General features: G+C 39.9%; 1 protein-coding gene across 4 annotated transcripts in view; it reads left to right on the top strand.

Annotated features, from left to right (window-relative positions):
* Positions 1-20,523, top strand: part of jmjd1cb (jumonji domain containing 1Cb) — a 204,414-nt gene extending 183,891 nt beyond the window's left edge. For 3 of the 4 annotated variants that reach the window (XR_007957276.1, XR_007957277.1, XR_007957278.1), the window contains 4 exons: positions 439-612; positions 1,995-2,129; positions 16,481-16,766; positions 19,748-20,523. Coding sequence is in view for 1 of the 4 variants with exons in the window: in XM_052027380.1 (XP_051883340.1) it covers positions 439-612; positions 1,995-2,129; positions 19,748-19,831 (393 nt within the window). In the remaining 3 variants the exon portion in view is untranslated. The remainder of the gene's footprint in view (positions 1-438; positions 613-1,994; positions 2,130-16,480; positions 16,767-19,747) is intronic. The other variant, XM_052027380.1, reaches the window with a different exon arrangement.
* The last annotated feature ends 270 nt before the right edge of the window (positions 20,524-20,793 follow it).

Below are 20,793 nucleotides of genomic sequence, written 5' to 3'. Positions count from 1 at the left end.
TGCAACCATTAAACTATAGTAGTAAAGAAACAAAATATCAGTAATGTCAGATGTTTAGGAAATGAAATGCATTTTAGGGTTGCTTAGATAGGACAAGTTTGCCTTGGTTTGTTTCTGATTTTATTGATATAGCAGATCCCAAAGCTGAACCACTTTATCAGGGGAAACTGAGAAATTTAACTCGTTAACTTGAACTGCATTGTTTGATACTGATGGAGTTTTTAAAATCTAATGGATTTAATTAAAACAAGACAACTTGCTATATATCCTCTGAGAAGTTGTATTTACTTTGATTTTATGCTTTCTAAACATTGTTAAATAATGTAAATTTTTGAAATTGGGCCGTGCTTGGAAAAAATTGCTTATCATATTATGTTATTTGATAGACTGAGTTTATCAATGGTGATTGAAACATTATTGTTTTACTTTTTCAAAAAGGTTAATGAGGAATTGGGTCAAGAATCTTCTGAACACGATCCACTCCATGATCAGATCTGTTACCTGGACAAGAAACTACGCCAGAGGCTCTATGAAGAATGCGGAATACAGTGCAGGTCCATCTTGCAGTTCTTGGGTGATACATTCTTAATACCAGCTGGGACACTGCGTCAGGTAATTCAGGACATTCTCTGCCGGTAAATCTTGATACATACTTGGTGATAGGAGCCAGAGGGTAGTGGTGGGTGGGTGCTTTTCTGACTGGGATCGGTGTCTGGACCTTTGTTGTTTGTAGTATTATATATAAATGGATGAGAATGTAGGTAGTGTGATTAGTAAGTTTTCAAACACAAAAATTGGTGGAGTCATAGATAGCAAAGAAATTTACCTAAGGGTGCAGTGGGGCCATGGATTGACTAGAAGGCTGAGCAGAGCAGTGGCAGGTGGAATTTAATCTACACAAGTGCGAGGTAATGCACCTTGGAAAGTCAAATTCTAGTAGGACATATCGAGTAAGTGTCAGGGACCTTGAGAGCATTGCTCCTGGAACTGTTGTGTTTAGTGTTCTATCTTCATGTGAAGGAAGACAAAGAAATCAGGATATAGAATCAAAGAATTTGACTACCTTTTGGTCTAAGTTCATAGTTCACTGAAAGTGGTGACATAGATAGGCAGGGTAGCAAAGAAGACACTTGGTATGCTTGCCTTCGTAGGCCAAGGCATAGAGTATAAGAGTTGGGATGTAATGTTGCAGCAGTACAAAACATTGATTAGACTGCACTTGGAGTATTGTGTACAGTTCTGGTTGCCGTACTACAAGAAGGATGTGGTAGCAATAGAGAGATGCACCAGGATGTTGCCTGGATGGAGGGCTGTAGTTATGAGAGATTGGACAGGCTGGGTTTATTCTCACTGGAATGTAGAAGGCTGAGGGATGACCTTAGAGGTTCATAAACTTATGAGGGACATCGGTAGGATAGATAGTCTTTTTCCCAGGACAGGGTAGTCAAGAACGAGAGGGCACAGGTATAAGATGAAAGGGGAGAAATTTAAAGGAATCTGAGGGGTAAGTTTTTCACACAGGGAGTGGTGGTTATCTGGAATGAGCTGCTGGAAGAGGTGGTAGAGACAGATACAATTACAATGTTTAGTAGGCATTTGGGTGGCTACTTGGACAGGACAGGCCTAATGCAGGCAAATGGGGTTAGCGTAGGTAGGCATCACTTGTCAGCATGGATCAGGTTGGCTGAAAGGGCCTGTTTCTGTGCAGTATGATTCTATATCCTGGTTTCATATAAAGATAAAAGGCAAAACCTAGCAGTTCCAGGAATGAACTTTATACAAGTTTCTCATTCAGACTGTAAGCTTCAGTTATATTTTAATTGCAGTTGTCTGCTTCCAAAATCAGTGCACAATGCATATTTCTAAATTCTTTGAGGTGTTATTCTTAAAAATCAGAATCATTGCTTTAATTGTTCTTCTACTAAAAAGTAATTTGTTTTGGCTAATTATGTATGGTAGATTCATTGAAAAGTGGTCTGTTTATTGCTTTACAGATGCAGAGTATTTATAGTTGCATTCAAATTTCTGAAGACTTTGTGTCACCCGAGCACGTAGCACAGTCTTTCCATCTGACACATGAGCTAAGACACCAGTCAAAAGATGAGATAAACTATGAGGATAAACTACAGGTATGGACTTTTCTGGATATTTTACTGGCCAGTTCCAATTAAGGCTTTGTAGAAAAACGTTTTGGAAGAGGAAGAGTTGATGAGAAGTGATATCAATGAATTCTAAATTATTGTTGTGTTGTTCATTGAATTCTTAGTTTATAATTTCACATAATTTAACCATTTCATTTTTATTGCCTCAGCTATGTTGCAAGGATGTATAAACAGATGATTAATAGGTCTACGGAATGCATGTTAGTTTCAGGTCTTGGAGACAGCAGAACCGCTCATTTCCACTTCATAAATGTGAATAATAGTTGTTTTTTCACTGGAATTGTACTTCATTTTTTTCTTTATAAGTATCTACTGTGCATGCATTTGAGTTACAACAATTTTGACAAATAGAATTCACTGACTAACCCTCCTATAGGAAGCACATTACGTGTGGCACAGGTAATTCCACTTTACATCGTAGATACTGAATGATGTTGCATAAAATTTGGCCTCTTCTAGTAGTTCTGATTCTTTGGTAAGCTATCCATTTAATCTTATTCCTCTATTTCTTTTCATCTGAGTATTTCAATAATTTTCAATTATTCTTGAACATTGCCACCCTTTTCAAATTCCACCAATTTACTGTACACATAAATAGGGAGACAGGAAAAAAAATCTCCAGTATTTTCTGTGGTTCTTAGCCAGTCATTTAAATATGTATCCTCTGGTTAGTGACCCTTTTGCTATTAAACAGTTTTCTTTATTTTATCAAAATGACTTGTATATTTCTATAAAATCTGCTATTGATCTCCATTCTAAGATCAATTCCAGCTCCTTGACGTAACTGAGTTAATTCCAAAAAACCCCTGTGATTCATCTCCAAGAGCTTAACATTCTTAGTAAAGTGCGGTGCCCAAAATTAACCACTGTACTCTGGCTGAATTCTATCCAGTATTTTATAGTTTTTGGCATTTTCTTGTTTTTGTACTTTATCGATAAAACTAAAGGTCCCATGTTTTTTAAGAATGTACTCAACTTGTTTTAGCCAGTTCAAATATTGATGCATTTCTACTTCTGCAGTTCCTTTAAAATTTTGCAGTTTATTTTATGTTGCCTTTCCTCATTCTTCTAACAAAATACATCACATCTCAGTATTAAATTTCATCTCTCCACATGTGCTCCATAACCTTTAGAACTCTTTTATTATCCACCTCTTTACTGCTGAAGAAATTAAGCAGAAAAATCACTTGGACCTAATGGCCAGTATTCTTATACTCCAAAAAAGAAGGTTCTAGTAAAAGTGGGTACATTGACCTTCAAGAATTCCTTAGACTATGGAATGATCACAGTGAATTGGAAGGTTTGTAGGACTACTTATAGCATCTCAAAGCATTGGAAAAATATCACCAAACTATCTTTGCAAAACCTTCAGTTTTCTGGAAGGATAAGTGAACCTACATTCTCTGGTACTTGAGACTCCACTTACACACGTTTGGCTATGTTGGCCAAGCCATATCATTCACATGCCTGACATAAGACTCCTGAAACAAACTTCTGTTCCGAGCTCTGTCTTGGAAAGAGATTACCAGCTGTACATCCCCACTGACTCCAGGGAATGTCCCAACACATAACCACTCAAAGTAGGGAAGGAGCATTTGGGATGGGTACTAAGAATCTTGATGCCATAAAATGGCAGCACAGAGAGTCCCTGCATAAGCAATAGAAGGAGATTGTCACCTCAAACTACTCAACTGCCTACCTCAAAAGCCACCATCTGTCCTTTCTGTGCAAGAGTCAGTGATTTCCACACTGGTCTCATTTCCCACCTCAGAATGTACAAAACCAGAATGGAAATGAGTCATATTTACGATTTGGGATCAAGGATGTGTCTGGAGTTCATGAAAGAAGGGAGGGCAAAACGGGGAACGACAGGTAAGTTAGCCTGATATCGGTTGTTGGGAAATTGTTGGAATCCATCATGGAGGAAGTTTAATAAGGCACTTGGAAAATCTTGATATCAGGTAGAAACACCTTGCTTTCAGTGGTGTTTGTCATATCTGAATTTTTTGATAATGCAATCAAAAGAATTGTGAAAGGAAAATAGATAAGTGGATGTAGTATCAGTGCATTTTCATTAATAAGGTGTCGTGAAAGATTATTACACAAAATGAGGATTCACTGTTGGGGTACTACATTAGGAATGGTTCAAAGACAGAAACAAGGAATAGGAAAACATGTTCACTGTAAGGTTGCCTGTTACTAGTGGAATGCCACAAGGATCATTACTCAGGCCTCAGTTGTTTGCAGTCTGTATTAACAACATATAAAAGAATAAAAACAAGGAAGTGCTGGGAATACTCACAGCAAGGCAGTCAGCGTCTGTGGAGAGAAAATCCTTTCATCAGAAGAGTTAAAATTAAAACATCATAAATTGCAGCAAAGGGCAATGGACATTGTCTGTGATAGGATGGAGACCAAGAGGGACTGAATGATACAAATGCTGGTGCTATCAGTGGCTGACAAAGGGCAGAGAAGGTGTACCTGGAGGAGATATAAATGGAATGAATGAATAGAAGCAGAGAAGGACAGAGGGAGAGAAATAAAAATAATGCTGTAAAATACAGGCAGAAGAAACAAAACTTTGAGGCCGCTGGAAATATGAAACAAAAACAAAGCTGGAAATGCTTACTAAGTTGAGCAGCATCTAAGGAGAGAGGATCCAAATGGATTTTTCAGGTTGAAAACCTGTCATTGGAACCAGCAAGTTCCAATGCAAACTGAAAAGATTGGTTATCTGAAATTGTTGAACTCTGTGTTAAATCTTGAGGGCTGTAATATGAACTTGGAAAATGAGATGCTGTTCTCTGAGCCTGCAGTGGGCTTTGTTGAACAGTAGGAGGGCAAAGACCATGAAATGGAAGTGTGATGGAGGATTAAAGTGACAAGGAATTGGAAGCCCAGGGTTACTGTTGTGGACTGCAAGTGAGTGTTCTCCCATTTGCATTTGATTTCGTTGATCATGATACCAGATTGAAAGAGGTACAAGTGAATCACTGCTTCGCTTGGAGGAGTATTTGAGTCCCTGGATCACAGGAAGGGAAGAGGGTGAAGGGCAAGTGTTGCATCTCCTAAAGCTGCATAGGAAGGTGCCATGAAAAAAGGTGCAAGTGTTGGTGGAGATGAAAGTGCAAACCAGGGAGTCGTGGAGGGAATGGTCCCTTTAGAGTACTGAGAGGGGAGGGGGAAGTTGGTGGAGGGAATTACAGGATGTGGAGGCTGGTCAGGTGGAAGGTGAGGGGAAGAGACCAGACAAAGTAAGAACAGAACTGTAGGAAATGGAGCAGGTGATGCTGAGAGCCCGTGAGCTATGGTGGAGGGCAAACAGTAGTTGAGGAGGAAGGAAAACATCGTGGAAGCAGTGGTGTTGAAGGTGTTATCATCAGAATGGATATGATAAAGCTGGGGAATTTGGGCGAATAGAATGGTGACCTTAGAGGGAGCTGGGTAGTAAAAGGAAGCTACTGGGGTCCATGGGTTTGTGAAGGATATTGGTCACCAATCTATCCCCAGCAATGAAGATAGAGTGGAGATAAAGCAGTGGGAAAAGGGAAGGGAAGATATGAAAGTGTGAGCAGGGTGGACGTTCCCAACAAAAATGGTGAAACTTTTGTTGTGCATGAGATAAGGAGGCAGTACCAACCAGTTAACGATATAATGGAGAAAGTGGTGAGGTAGGGGGACTGGGTAAGGTCATGTATCCCACCAGAAAGAATAAAGTCAAGACGAGAAGAAATAACCTGTGTGAGATTGAAATATTGAACATCTTTGCTGAGTCGCAAGGGTGACTCTGAGCTTTCAGTTGCTTGCCACTTTAATTCTCTCTGACCGTTCCATCTTTAGCTGTTTGCACTGTTCTGACAAAGCCCAACACAGCTTTGAGGAGCAACATATCTTTTTTTTGACTGGCATGTTGCAGCCCTCAGGACTTGACATTAAATTCAACTTTTTCAGATGCATAGCCTTCCCAGTTTGTGTCAGAACTGGCTGCAACTTGAATCATCAGCTGTATTTCTCTCTCCACACTGCTTGACCTGGCCAGCATTTCCAGCCTCCACTGTTTTTATTTCACATTTACAATATCTTCTGTCTGGCTTGTCCAGTTTGCAGCTCACAGTTCCAGTACTGAGTTTTCCCTCCTGTCATTCTCTGTTTTCATTTGTCTCCTATTTCCAGGCAGATATTTACAGTTAATCAACTTCCAACACCCTCTCAACTTTCACCACCACAACTTGTTATTTAGGGTTTCTTAATTTCCACCCCAACCTGTTGAGTATTTTTAGCATTTCCTGTTTTATTTCGGACTTCCAGCACATGCAGGTTTTTGCCTTTCAATTTAGATAAAGAAACTGAGTTTACTGATGATACAAAGCTGTGGAAAATTAACCTGTGAGGAGGCAAACAGATGAAGTATGTGAGAAAGAAAGTAACAAATGGTACAGAATGTGAGGAAATGTATGGTCAATTTAATTGTTGACATTCAAAGGGATTTAAGTCTCTCCGAACACAAATCAAATTTAATTGTCAGGATAGACAGGAGCACAGTAAAGGGAGAGGAAAGACCATTGGTTTAAACTGCATTTATTTCATTGCAAGAGGGTTAACAAGTAAGGTGAATGAACTCAGCGTGGAATGGCTCTGGGGACTGGGATATCATAGTCATAACTAAAGGGAGGGCAGGACTGGCAGCTCAGTGTTCCAGGATACAGGTCTTTCAGAGGTGCAGATAAGAGAGGAAGGAGAGTTGCCTTCTTGGTTAAAGAAGACATAACAGCTCTTTAGAGAGGATAATCTTGGGGGATCACCCTGTATGCCATATGGGTAGGACTTAGAAACAAGAAGGGGATGGTCACTCTGATGGGATTGTATTATAGGCCCCCCAATAGTCAGCAGGAATTGGAGGAGCAGATACGTAGAGAGATTGCAGCTAGTTGTAAATATAATAGGGTAATATTAGTGGGAGATTTTAACTTCCCTAACAGAGACTGGGCCAACCATATTGTGAAAGGCTTGGATGGAGTGGAATTTGTGAAGTGCTTCCTTTATTAATATAGCACATTGGGTCCAGTGACCATAATTATATTAGTTTTAAAATAGCTATGGAGAAGAATGCGACTGGTTCACAGGTTAGGGTCCTGAACTGGGGCAGAGCAAACTTTGGAGCCAGTAGGCAGGATCTTGCAGAGGTTGATTGGGTGAGATTGTTAGCAGGGAAAGGAGCGTCTGCCAAGTGGGAGGCTTTTAAAAGTGTGATGTCAAGAGTTTCGGGAACCCTGGTTGACGAGATATTGAGGCTCTGGTTAAGAAAAAGAGGGAGGCATACACTGCGCATAAGCAATTGGGAACAAGTGAATTTCTTGATGACCACAAGAAGTATGGGAGTGCACTTAAGAGAGAAGTTAGGAGGGAAGAAAAGAGGATATGAGAAGGATCTGGCAGGCAAGATGAAGCAAAATCCCAAGAGATTCTATAGGTATATTGAGAATAAGAGGGTGGCTAGGGAGAGAATAGGTCCCCTTAAAGATCAGCATGCCCATCTGTGTGTCGAACCAAAAGAAATGGGGGATTTTTAATGAATATTCTCCAATTTTTACTGTGGAGAAAACTATGAAGGCTAAGGAAATGAGGGAAATGAGTGGTGATGTCTTGGACCACATACAAATTAGCAGGGAGGAGGTACTGGAGGCCTTAAACTACATTAAGGTGGATAGATCCCTAGCGTCTGACCTGGTGCATTCTCAGACCTTGTGGGAAGCAAGAGAAGAAATAGCAGAGACCCTTGCAGAGAATTTTGCTTCATTTCTGGCCACAGGTGAGGTTCCAGAGGACTGGAGAGTGGCTAATGTACCATTGTTTTAAAAAGGTAGCAAAAACAAGCCTGGAAACTACAGGCTGCTGAGTCTGATGTCAGTGGTGGGTAAATTGCTGGAGGGGATTCTGAGGGACAGGATCTACCCACATTTGAAGAAGACGTGGTCTGATTCGGGACGGCCAGCACGGGGCTTTGAGTAGGAAGTCATGCCTGATAATTCTCTTGGAGTTCTTTGAGGAGGTAACAATGAGGGTAGGACAGTGGATGTTGTCTATATGGACCGCATGGCAGGCTGGTCTGGAAGGTTAGATCGCATGGGATCCAAGGAATCCAATTGCTGATTGGATTCATAATTGACTCAGTGGTCGAAAGCAGAGGGCGATAGTCGAGGGTTGTTTCTTGGACTGGAGGCCTGTGTCTAGTGGTGTGCTACAGGGATTGGTGCTGGGACCTTTGTTGTTTGTAATTTATATCAATGATTTGGATGTAAATGTACAAGACATGGTTAGTAAGTTTGCAGATGATATTAAAATAGGTGGTGTTGTAGACAGTGTAAAAGATTATGAAATATTACAAGAGGATCTTGATCAGCTAGGTATGTGGGCTGAGGACGGGCTTTCAATCCAGATAAATGTGAAGTATTGCATGTTGGGAGATTAAACCAGGGTATGACTTGTACCTTGAATGGTAGGGCCTTATGGAACAGAGGGACCTAGGAGTGGAAGTGCATAGTTCACTGAAAGTCATATGTCAGGTAGATACAGTGGTGAAGGCAGCGTTTGACACACTGGCCTTCATAGATTGGGGCATTGAGTATAGGAATTGCGAAATTATGTTGCAATTATGTAAGATGTTGGTGAGGCCTCAACTGGAGTATTGTGTACAGTTTTGGTCACCCTGTTATAAGAAAGATGTTATTAAATTAGAGTGCAGAAAAGGTTTACCAGTATGTTGCCTGGACTTGGGGGCCTGAGTTACAAAAAAAGGTTGCTTAGACTAGGACGTTATTCCCTGGATTGTAGGAGATTGAAGGGTGACCTGATAGAGATATATAAGATCATGAGGGGCACAGATAGGGTTAAAGCACACTGTCTTTCTCCCAGGGAGGAGATGCTAAAAACAAGAGCGCATAGGTTTAAGATCAGAGGCAAGAGATCAGGGACATCATGGGCAGCTTCTTCACACAAAGGGTCATGTGTATTTGGAATGAGCTGCCAGAAATAGTGGTTGAGGTGGGCACATTAGCAACATTTAAAAGCCAACTAGATAAGTACATGGATAGGAGAGGTTTAGAGGGCTATGGGCCAAACGCGGGCAGTTGGGACTAGCTTGCTGGGCAACACAATGGGGATGGAGGAGTTGGGCCGAAGGGCCTGTTTCCATGCTGTATGACTCTGACTCTATAATGAAATACAGCTAACCTGCAGGTTCAAGAAGCTACTTAGATGGAAAATGGTATGCTGGCTTCATTATAAGCAGGTTGAGTACAGGAATAAGGAGGTCTTGCATCATTTGTTTAGATCATAAATACATAAACATGAGCAGGATAGGTCATACAGACCCTGAAGCTTGCTCCACCATTCAGTTAGGTCATAGTCTGACCTTCTCCTCAACACTACATTCCTGCCCAATTTCTCCATAACACTTGATTCTGCTGTTATCTGAAAATTTATGTCTCAGTGTTGAACATGCTTAATCACATCCATTACTGCCCAGGGAAGAGGATTCTAAAGGCTTAACAACCTGCTGAAAGAAAGTAATAACTCTTCATATCAGTGTTTGACAAGCCATCCCTTAACCCAAGACTGCCTTCCAGTTTATACTCCCACAAGAGGCGAAACTTTTTCACAGCATGAACCCTGTCAAGCCATCCTCAGAATTTTGTATGTTTTGATGAGATCATCTCTCATTTCTCTAAGCTTCAATGTGTACAGGCCCATTTAATCATATTTTCCACAACCCAGGAACCAATCTTGTGAACCTTCACTAAACTACTTCTCAAACACTGATCTTTAACAGAGACCAAAACTGTTCACAGTTTGATCTCATCAAAACCCTTTATGGTTGAAGTGAGAATACCTTCCTCTGATACCCCAAACCCTTTGCAATAATGCCCAGAATTCAATTTGCTATCTTTCTTGCATGCACTTGCATGCTGACTTTGTGGTTCCTGTACGAAGATATCAAATTCTTCCTGAACTTCAGTATTGTCTCACACCATTTATAGAATATACAGCTTTTCTATTTTTCCAACTAAGGTGAATAATCTTCCATTTCCCTTATTACAATTCATCTGTCTTGTTCACTAATTTATCTATATCTCTTTGCAAGCACATTGCATTCACTTCGGTTTATTTTCCCACATGCCTTTATTTAGTTGATGTTGTGAATAGCTGATGCCCACCCTGATGCCTGAAGCACCCCATAGTTACAGCTTGCCAACCCGAAGCCAGCAGTTTACGATGAGACCACACTTAAGAAAACTCCATGGAAGAATATATTTGCCTAGAGGCAGTGTGATGGTTGTGAATCTTTGAGATTGTCTTCGCTTGAGGGCTGTGTGCTTAGTTGTGGAAAGTATTCATGGCTGAGATCAATAGACCTCTGGACTACAGTGGATTTGAAGTATATGGGAATGAAGGTGGAAAAGTGAAGTTGATGTATTGGAGGATCAGCACAGACCAACAAATGCTGGAGTCGGCTCAAGAAGACACATGGTCATTTCCTGATTCATTTCTTATGTTCCTAGGCTTTTACAAAATTGTATTTTGAATAATCTAACTTTGTAATTACACCAAATCCACATTGTTGATGTTGCCTGCCCACCTCCCTGTGCTTGCTCACCCCCTGCACCTTGCTCCCCTTGCCTACATCCCTACATTTACCAAGCTTCATGTCATTCACAGTTTTTGGGGATAGTACAGTCACCTTCAGTTTCATGTCCTACATCAGCATTTCATCAGAATGTAGTCTGATTTTGTCCCCTACTTCCTACCATAAAATACAGGCCAAATCCCTGTTTTCCAAGTGTCATTCCAAATACTGATATGACAGGGAGAATGACAGTATTGTGCAGTAAATTCTCAGTCAATTAAACATCATTATTTTAATTTTTGTTCTATAAAATTATTTGGAAAGGTTTTCCCTTTTGCCTCTGCCTTCAGAAGAAAGTATGTGCAGTCTTGTGCATCGAGACATTATTGAGTTTCATGGTGCTTGGTGTTCTTATGTTGTTCTGGTGTTCTTATGTTGTTCTAGTGTTCACCTGTGCTGAATTAATATTTAACTTGAAATAGTGTGCAGGGTCTCATTTTTTCTAAATTCTACTTGCGCCTGAGTTTTCTTCCTCATTGGCTTCCTTTCAAAGCTGCAGTGCAGGTTTTTAAAAACATAGGAAATAAACACACAAGTAGGTCATAAAAGCTTTGTTTGCTCTGCCATTCAAAACCTGATCCTGTCCTAGTCTACATCCCTACCAGATCCCTTAATGTCCTAAGTGCCTAAAACTCTGTTGAATTCAACCTTGAATATTCTCAGTAATAGAAAATATATGAAACCCTTAGATAGAGAATTTCAAAGATATGCAACTCTCTGGTTTAAACAAAAATCTCTTTTCTGTCTGAAATAGCCATTTTCTTATGAGAGCATGCACCAAGTTTGAGATTCCTCAGCTTATAGAAACAGCATCTCAGTTTCTACTGTGGTAAACTCCCTCAGAGTCTTATGTCTGTTATTGCTTCTCAGTCTTCTAAACTCCAGTGAGTTTAGGCCATTCTTCCTCAACCACTCATTGAAAACTCCAGTAATCAATCAAGTGAATCAGTAAGGCACAGTTAACAAGGCAACTTTATCTACTTTAAGGTGCAGGGAACAACAGAATATAGTAGTCCAGAGCTAGACTTGCAAAGTCTTGTACATTACAGCAAGGCTCCCTTGCTTAGGCACTCCAATCCATCTGCAGTAAAGGCCAACAGATTATTTGCTTTCTGAATTGCTAACTGCATCTTTACTTTTGTCCCAAGGGCCAGTATAACACATTCCTCTACAAATCAAAATATGCTAAATCTTGCCATTTAAAGATTGTTCTATTGTTCTTATCATTTTGCCATATTGTACTCCAGTTGTCACCTTTCTGTCAACATGTTTAACCTGTGTGTGCCCTTTTCACTTACCCATCTTCGTTTGAGTCTTCAGCAAACAAATAGATTATGCTCAGTCTCTTTCATACAAGTTATTAATATTAATCATAAATGGGCAGGGACCCAATATGATCCCTGTAGTATTGTCCTGGCACTAATAATGGCATTTCATCCTGAAAAATATGCATTTATTCTACATCCGTTCTTTATAAATTCTCTATCCAATGCTAATATGTTACTTCCAGCCTTTTTAAGTCATAATTTTATGTAATAATCATTTGAGCAGTATCTTAACAAATGCCTTTTGAAGGTATGTGTATATTCCATGCACTTCTTTTTCACGCTGAACCTATCCTGCTAGGTCATTGCACACCTTAGATATGTTGAATAAGATTTGCCTTTCATAAAACCAGGTCGACTTTTCCTTGATTATTTTTGATTTCTGAATGTACTTTTGCCATGACCTCATTGATTTTAGCATTTGCCGACATTTGATGCCAGATTGACATACCTATAATTTCCTATTTCTTATTCCTAATTTTGTATGGTGTTTAGCATTTGCTATCTTCCATTTAGCAGCAACATTACCAGAATCTGATGAATTTTGGAAGATCATCACCAATGTAGCCACATCGCCTAAAATTCTGCGATAGAAGTTATCAAGTCTATGGAATTTGTTAGCTTTTATTTCTCTTTATTCTTCCGGTATTTCTCTTACTACTTCACTGTCATTGGATCCTCAATTTTGTACTGTTTCTGCTATGATTATTGTGTTATCTTTGAATAATTTAGGTTCAATATATTTAAAGTCTCAAACATTCCTTTATTATTTCTTCTTGCATTGTCTTTCAGGGATCCACATTTACCTTTGCTACTCTTACATTTTACAGGCTTGTGGAATGTCTTACAGCATTTGTTTTAAATTCCTGATAAGGGCGGCACGATAGCGTAGCGGTTAGCGCGACGCTATTACAGCACCAGCGATTGGGGTTCGATTCCCGTCGCTGTCTGTAAGGAGTTTGTACGTTCTCCCCGTGTCTGCGTGGGTTTCCTCTGGGTGCTCTGGTTTCCTCCCACATTCTAAAGACGTATGGGTAGGTTAATATAGGGGTTTAAAATGGGTGGCGCGGACTCGTTGGGCCAGAAGGGCCTGTTACCACTCTGTAAATTTTTTTAAAAAATTTAAAAATTTTTTTTACATTTAATAATTTATTCTCTTAATCTACCGTCTCCCTCAGTTTTTTTGGTCATCTGTTGCAGTTTCCTAAAACTGCCAGTCCTCCTTCCAAAATTCCACAGATTTTCCAAAACTCTTGCTCCTATAATAGATCTTCCAAAACTAATCACATTCTGGAGTTGTGGGTAGGAAGGTTGAAAACATTGACCCCACTATTTAAGAAAGGAGGGAGAGAGAAAAATGGGGAAATGCCAACCTGTTCTACAAACTAATGTTTAGAACATTAGTTTGGAAACTGCTGGAATCTATAATGAAGGGTGTGATAACAGAACCCCTTGAAAGGAATAATAGGATTGAGCAGAATGAGCATGAATTTATGAAAAAAAAGTCATGTTTGATTAATCTATTGGATAGCTTTGAGGATGTGACGAGTAGAATAGATAGGGGGAACCAGTGAATGTGATATATTTGGATTTTCAAAAGACTTTTGATAAGGTCCCACACAGGTGGTTGGTTACCAAGGTTCGAGCACCCAGATATCATAATATGCTGACACAGATTGATAATTGGCTATTGGACAGACAGCAAAGAGTGGGAACAAATGGATTATGACTAGTGGGGTACAATAGGGTTTGGTGCTTGGGTCCCAACCTCTTAATCTATGTTAGTGATTGGCCAAAATATACCATATTTCCAAGTTTGCTGATGATACCTAAACTAGGTAGGATTGTGAGTATGGGGAAGAATGTAGAGAGCCTTCAAATTGACTGAGTGTCCAAGAACATGGCAGATAGAATATGAAATGGAAAAATGTGAACTTATCCATGTTGGTACACAAATAGCAGAGTTTTTTAATGGTGATAGATTGGGTAGTGTTGATCTTCAAAGATGTGCTTGTATACAAGTCACTAAAAGTTAACATGCAGATCCATTAAGCAAATGGTATGTTCGCCTTTATTACAAGAGGATTTGGAAAGAGATTTCAGGAGTCTCAAGCAATTATTTACCACCTTGGTGTGACCATACTTAGAGCATTATGTACAGCTTTGGTCTACTCACCTAAAAGATGTACAAACAGAAAATGCTGCAAATACTCAGTAGGTCAGGCAGCATCTGTGGAAAGAGAAACAGTTAACTTTTCAGTCAAAGACAATTCAACTGAAATGGAAAAGTAAGAAAACAAAGGGGCATGTAAAAACTGTAAAATTCAGGTCAGAGCTGTTGCAGAGCACGGAAACCAAAAGAATGTGTGAAATGCCCAGCAGATCAGGCGGTGTCTGTGGAGAGAGATGTACTGTGTTAATATTAGAGCCAGATAACTTAACAGCAGACCTGACCAGATCCGATAGGAAAAAAAATCAATTAGATTTATTATGACTGACTTAAATGATGTGAAATTTGTGTTTTGCAGCAGTTGTATAGTGCAAAGACATAAAAATGACTATAAATCACAAAAATAACTAGTGTGGTGGGGGGGGGGGGGGGGTTTGGGGGAAGAAAGGAATAACGAGGTAGTGTTCATGGACCATTCAGAAATCTGATGGCAGAAGGGAAGAAGCTGTTTCTGAATTGTTGAATGTGGGTCTTCAGGCTCCTGTACCTCCTCCCAGATGCTAGGTAACAAGAAGATGCCATGTCCCAGCAAGTTGAATTTGGTATTGAGACCTGAAGACTGCAGTGGCCTAGATAGAATGTGACATGTTGTTCCTCAACCTTACTGTGGGCCTCATTGAAACAGTGCAGGAGGCCATAGACGGCTCAAAGTGGGAGCAGGATGGAAAATTAGAAGACTAACAATGGAAAGTACAGGAATGCCTCTGCAAACTGAACAAAAGAGCTTAGTAAAGCAATCACATAATCTGCTTTTGATTTCGGTAATGTAGATGGGGCCCAAAAAGTCCTTTCAGATGACACTGCAATTCACTTACTTCTCTTCAGTTTAATGTATTGCACTTGGTGCTGACAATGTGGTAGTTTCATTGGAGAAACCAAGAGCAGATTGAGTGACTGCTATTGCAGAGCACCTTCATTCAGTCCACGGGCAACCCTGAGGTTCCAGTTGCTTGTCCCTTTAATTCTCTATCCCACTTCCACCTTGACTTGTTTGTCTGTGATACCCTGCATTGGTCCAACAAGGCTTACAGTAAACTTGAGGAACAACACTTCATTTTCTGTCTGGGCGCGTTGCAGTCTTTGAGGTTCAACAGTGAATTCATTAATTTCAGGTAACTCGCTTTCTCTGTTGGTATCAGAACTGGTCAGTTCTGCTGTAGGGTTGTTCATCTCTAATATTAACTCATTTTATCTTTTTCTACAGGCACAGCCTGATATTGGTATTGGTTTATTATTGTCACTTGTACTGAGGTACAGTGAAAAACTTGTCTTGCATACCGATCGTACAGGTCAATTCATTACACAATGCAGTTACATTGAGTCAGTACAGAGTGCATTGACGTAGTACAGATAAAAACAATAACAGTACAAAGTGTCACAGCTACAGAGGAAGTGCAGTGCAGGTAGACAATAAGGTGCAAGGTCACAACCAGGTAGATCATGAGGTCAGAGTTCATCTCATTGTATAAGGGAACCATTTAATAGTCTTATCACAGTGGGATAGAAGCTGTCCTTGAGCCTGGTGGTATGTGCCCTCAGGCTCCTGTATCTTCTACCTGATGGAAGAGGAGAGAAGAGAGATTTACCCAGGTGGGTGGGGTCTTTGATTATGCTGGCTGCTTCACCAAGACAGCGAGAGGTAACAACAGAGTCCAAGGAGGGGAGGCTGGTGTCCGTGACGTGCTGGGCTGTGTCCACAACTCTCTGCAGCTTCTTGCGGTCCTGGGCAGAGCAGTTGCCGTACCAAGCAGTGATGCATCCGGATAGGATGCTTTCTTTTGGGCATTTCCAACATTCTGCTTTGGGTAGTGCTCTGTAATAGTTCTGATCTGCATTTCAGAGTTAGTACATATCCCCTTTTGTGTTCTGATTCCAAATGCCCTCATTTATCTATCAACCAGGAGGCTTTGTAAACAACATATTATCGTGGTATCCCTGGCCTCACCTTAACAAAAATATTCCCTTTTTACTGTCTATTCCTCCCCTTTTCTGAAACTTAAAATTCCCTTGTTTTCTCATTTTTCCAGTTCTGATGAAGAGTCTTCAGTATGAAATATTAATCCTCTTTCTTTTTCCACAGAAGATGCCCAACCTGCATCCAGCACTTTCTGTTTTTATTTCAGTTTCCACTCCTGAGAATGAATGTACTTGCCGTGTATGGAGTGCAGCAAAGATTCACTAAACTGGTTCCAGGGCTGGCAGATTTGTCACATTAAGGAGGTATTAAGCAGACTTGGCCAATACTCCATGGAGTTTAGCAGAATGAGAGGAGATCTCATTGAAGCTTAGAAAATTCTTACTGGCTAGGAGGATGTTTCTCTCAACTGAGAAGTCTACAATCAAACTTCACAGTATCGGATAAATGGGTAGGCTTTTTAGGACAGGATGGTGACTCTTTGCAGTTCTCTACCCATGAGAGCTGCGAAAGCTATTACTGCGTCAATTCAAAACAGATGCATATTATCTGAATCATGGGATGTTGGGGTAGTGAAGGAAGCTAGCACTAAATTGAAAGATCAGCCAGGATCTTGTTGAATGGCAGAATGGGCTGATAGGTTCAGATGGGCTACTACTGCTAGACTTGGGAATATTACAAGCTTCTTATAGTCTCATAATATCAGTAACCTTGTATGTTATCCTCAAATATTTGCTGTGCTCAAATATGGATCTGTGCTGACCATCAAGCACCCATTTACACAAATCCTATTTTATTCCCTCCATATTCCCATCGACTCCTCCCCATGATCAATATTGTAAAAACAAATTATCTAGTCAATCTCATATTATTTGTGGGACCTTTCTGTATTCAGATTGGCTGCTTACATCACTTTGTCGGCTACCCTTTGAACTGGCACTTTAAAAATCAACTGTAAAGCTTTGGGATGTTGTGAGGATTCAAGTGACCATTACAAAAATACACATTTTTCTTTTTGTGTCCTGTGTTGTTGCATCCAGTATATCAATACCTGGTAATTTCCTGTCTTGAAATTTAAGTTTATCTTTATATCTTCATGTTTAAAAATTCATATCTAGCTCCTAAATTGCCAGCTGAGTGCTAGGATTAAGTGCTACCAGTAGTTTCCATCCCTTTTAAAAAGGATCAGGAATGTAACCAGGAATGGTATATATTGTTTCACAATGAAAATTACGGTCTGGGGTAGTGGAATGCTGCAGTGACGCACTCCATCTTCAGGTGAACAGATTGATCCTTATAGCTTCTCACCATTTCTGCCTCAGCTGACTAGTTTTCATTGGTTGTTGTCCAGAGTACTCAGAAGGATTTCTGTCAGAATCTATTGGTGAAAAAATAGTCAGTTGTGGAACTTCGGAACGTGATCCAGAGCCAAGATCATTCACCCCTGCCACACTGGCATCTGAACTTGTAACAAGTTTAGTCAGGACAATAATTCAGTCAGTCATTTAGCATGAAAACAGGCCATTCCACCCACTGCGTCCAACCAATCCCTGTTAAATCCTATCTTCCAGCACTTGGCCCATAGCCTTCTATGCCTAGGCAATTTTAAGTGCTCGTCTAGATACTTAAATGCTGTCAGTGACTCTGCTTCCCCCACTCTCTCCAGCAGTGCCACTTTCTGCGTGAAAAAGATCCCGCTCAGATCCCCTCTAAACCTCTTGCCCTTTTCTCTAAATGTATGTCCTCTAGTTTTATCAACCTGTGATATGGGTAAAAGTTTACCTGCCAGTCTACCCCATTTTTACCCCATATAATTTTATCAGAATCAGATTTATTATCACTGTCTTATGACATGTAATTTGTTGTTTTGTGGCAGCAGTATAGTGCAAAGATGTAAAATTACTATAAATTACGAAATAAATAGTGCAAAATAAAAATGAATAATGTGGTAGTGTTTATGGGTTCATGGATCTTTAAGAAATCTGTTGGCAGAGGGGAAGAAGCTGTTTCTAAACCGTTGAATGTGGGTCTTCAGACTCCTGTACCTCCTCCCTGGTGGAAGTAACGAGAAAAGGAGATGTCCGAAATGGTTAGGGTCCTCAGTGATAGATGCCACCTTCTTGAGGCACTGCCTCTTGAAGATGTCCTCGATGGATATATACCTCAGTCATGTCCCCTCTTAACCACCTCCACTCCAGTAAATATAGACCTTGGCTCTCCAATCTCTCCTTATAACTGAAATGCTCCATCCCAGGCAACATCCTGGTAAATCTCCTCTGAACCCTCTCCAATGCTATCACATCTTTTCCATAGTGCAGTAACCAGAACTGAATGCAGTATTCTAGCTGACGTCTGACCAGTGTTTTACAAAGTTGATACATAACCTCCCTGCACTTTTATTCAATACCCCAACGAATAATGCCTTAACCACATTATCTACCTCTGCTGCCACCTTCAAGGATCTTTGGTACACCAAGGTCCTCCTGTTTCTTCTTTAAAAATCTCAATGAGAGTCCCAGCAATTTCTTCCCTTGCTTCCCATAGCAGCCTAGGATACATTTCACCCAGACCGGGTTTTAGCCACTTTTAAGTCTGCTAAGACATTGAATACCTCTTTATTTATGGAGATTTGCACCGTAATTTCACCACCTTCTTCACTGAATCCTTGAACTACAAAGTTTGCTTCCCTTGTGAATACTGATGAAAACCATTTATTTATGACCTCCCCTGTATCTTCTGGCTCCACACAGATTGCCCCTGTTGTCCCCAGTGGGCATTACTCTTTCCCTGGTGATTCTTTTTCCCTTGTACATATAAAATGCCTTTTGGATTTAACTCAGTCCTGCCCGCCAGTGGTATTTTGTGATCTATCTTTGCCTTCCTAACTTCCTTTTTAAGATTCACCCTACACTATCGACAGGCCTCCACGGTATTTATTTCTCTCTACCTGCCATATGTTTCCCTTTTTCTCTTTATCCAACCCTCGATATACCTCATTGTCCAGGGTTCCCTGGATATGTTACCTTTGCCTTTCACTCTTACAGGAATGTGTTGGTCCTGAACTCTGGCTCTTTCTCCTTTGAATGCTTCCCACTGTGCAGATGTAGTCTTGTCTGCAAGTAGATGCTCGCAATCTACCTTTGTCGGCTCCTGTCTCATGTTAATGAAATTGGCTTTCCCCCAATTTAAGACTTTTATTCCTGGTCCATCCCTACCTTTTTTCCTACCCACTTTAATATATACAGAGTTATGGCCACTATCTCCAAAATGCTCCCCCACTGTTACTCCCTCCACCTGACTAGCTACGTTTCCCAAAGTAGCAATGGAACAAACACAATGTAGGAACCATTATTTTCTACGATGTACAGTAAATGATAGCCAGTATTTATTGCTTGAGTTGTTATACTAATCAATTCTCACTTGTTTTTGCAGATAAAGAATATAATTTACCATTCTGTTAAAGATGCTGTGGGAGCTCTGAGACTGCATGAAGAAAAGACTCATCAGAAGGTTTAATGTTTTCTGAGTTATTGTGACTTTACATCACCTTTGTTTAAAAATGAACATCTACAGTGCCAAGAAAAGTGCAGCCATAGTGGCTAATATAATTATTGGCCAATGTATAAAAATTAGAAAAATTAAATGTAACTATAAGTCTGCGGAAAAAATAGCACTGTTGTGTTCCATGTACTATATTGTACATTTTGCAAATGACAGATGTATTTATTTTTTGAAAAATTATTACAGAACTTTATGCTGTGTTATAGATCTAATGTAAATGTGATTTGTACAGTTTAGTTTGCTAAAATTGATATTTTTCACTACATTGAGACAGTTACTGTGAAAAGGCAGGTGCAATTACCAGCAATGCCTATTTTTAAATCGCTGAATCGCACAGCCATCCATGTCATATCTTAAAGTCCTGCCAAAAGAAATACACTTTGAAGTTCCTTATAGTACAGAAAATGACTGGATGGATATACTATATGCATTAGCTTTTAATTAAGTATTCATTGTAACATTTAAACATTTTACAGTGTCGTAATTTATTCAAAATGACATTCTGTTTTATATTAGTTATTGTGGACTTTTGCAAGTAAAATGACTTTTAAAGGAGAAAGTTGATATTCTATGTAAATACATATAAATATATACATCTACTATGTATTTTTTTAAAGCGTAGCTTGCTTCAGTTTGTTAAAGTACAAGTGTTACATGCTTTATACATTAAAATTCAAAGAAGTTTTACATTTTGCAATAAAATCAATTCATCTGTTATCCAAAAATACCCATCTTGTGTAAACCAGTACATTTGTGTTTAAATTTGCTGTCAGTCCTGGTGGCTTTCAGGAAAATATTTTACATACACTTTATTTCAATGTGTCAGCTATGACTCAGTAGATAGCATTCTAGCTTCTGAATTTGAGTCAAGTCCCACTCCAGCCACTTGACCAAAAAGACCCCAGTTGACCTCCAGC

This window comes from Pristis pectinata, chromosome 12 (assembly GCF_009764475.1).
Source record: "Pristis pectinata isolate sPriPec2 chromosome 12, sPriPec2.1.pri, whole genome shotgun sequence".
In the NCBI taxonomy this organism is placed as follows: Eukaryota; Metazoa; Chordata; class Chondrichthyes; order Rhinopristiformes; family Pristidae; genus Pristis; species Pristis pectinata.
The sequence above is the reverse complement of the archived record's forward strand: the minus strand, read 5'-3'. Positions and strand labels throughout refer to the sequence as shown.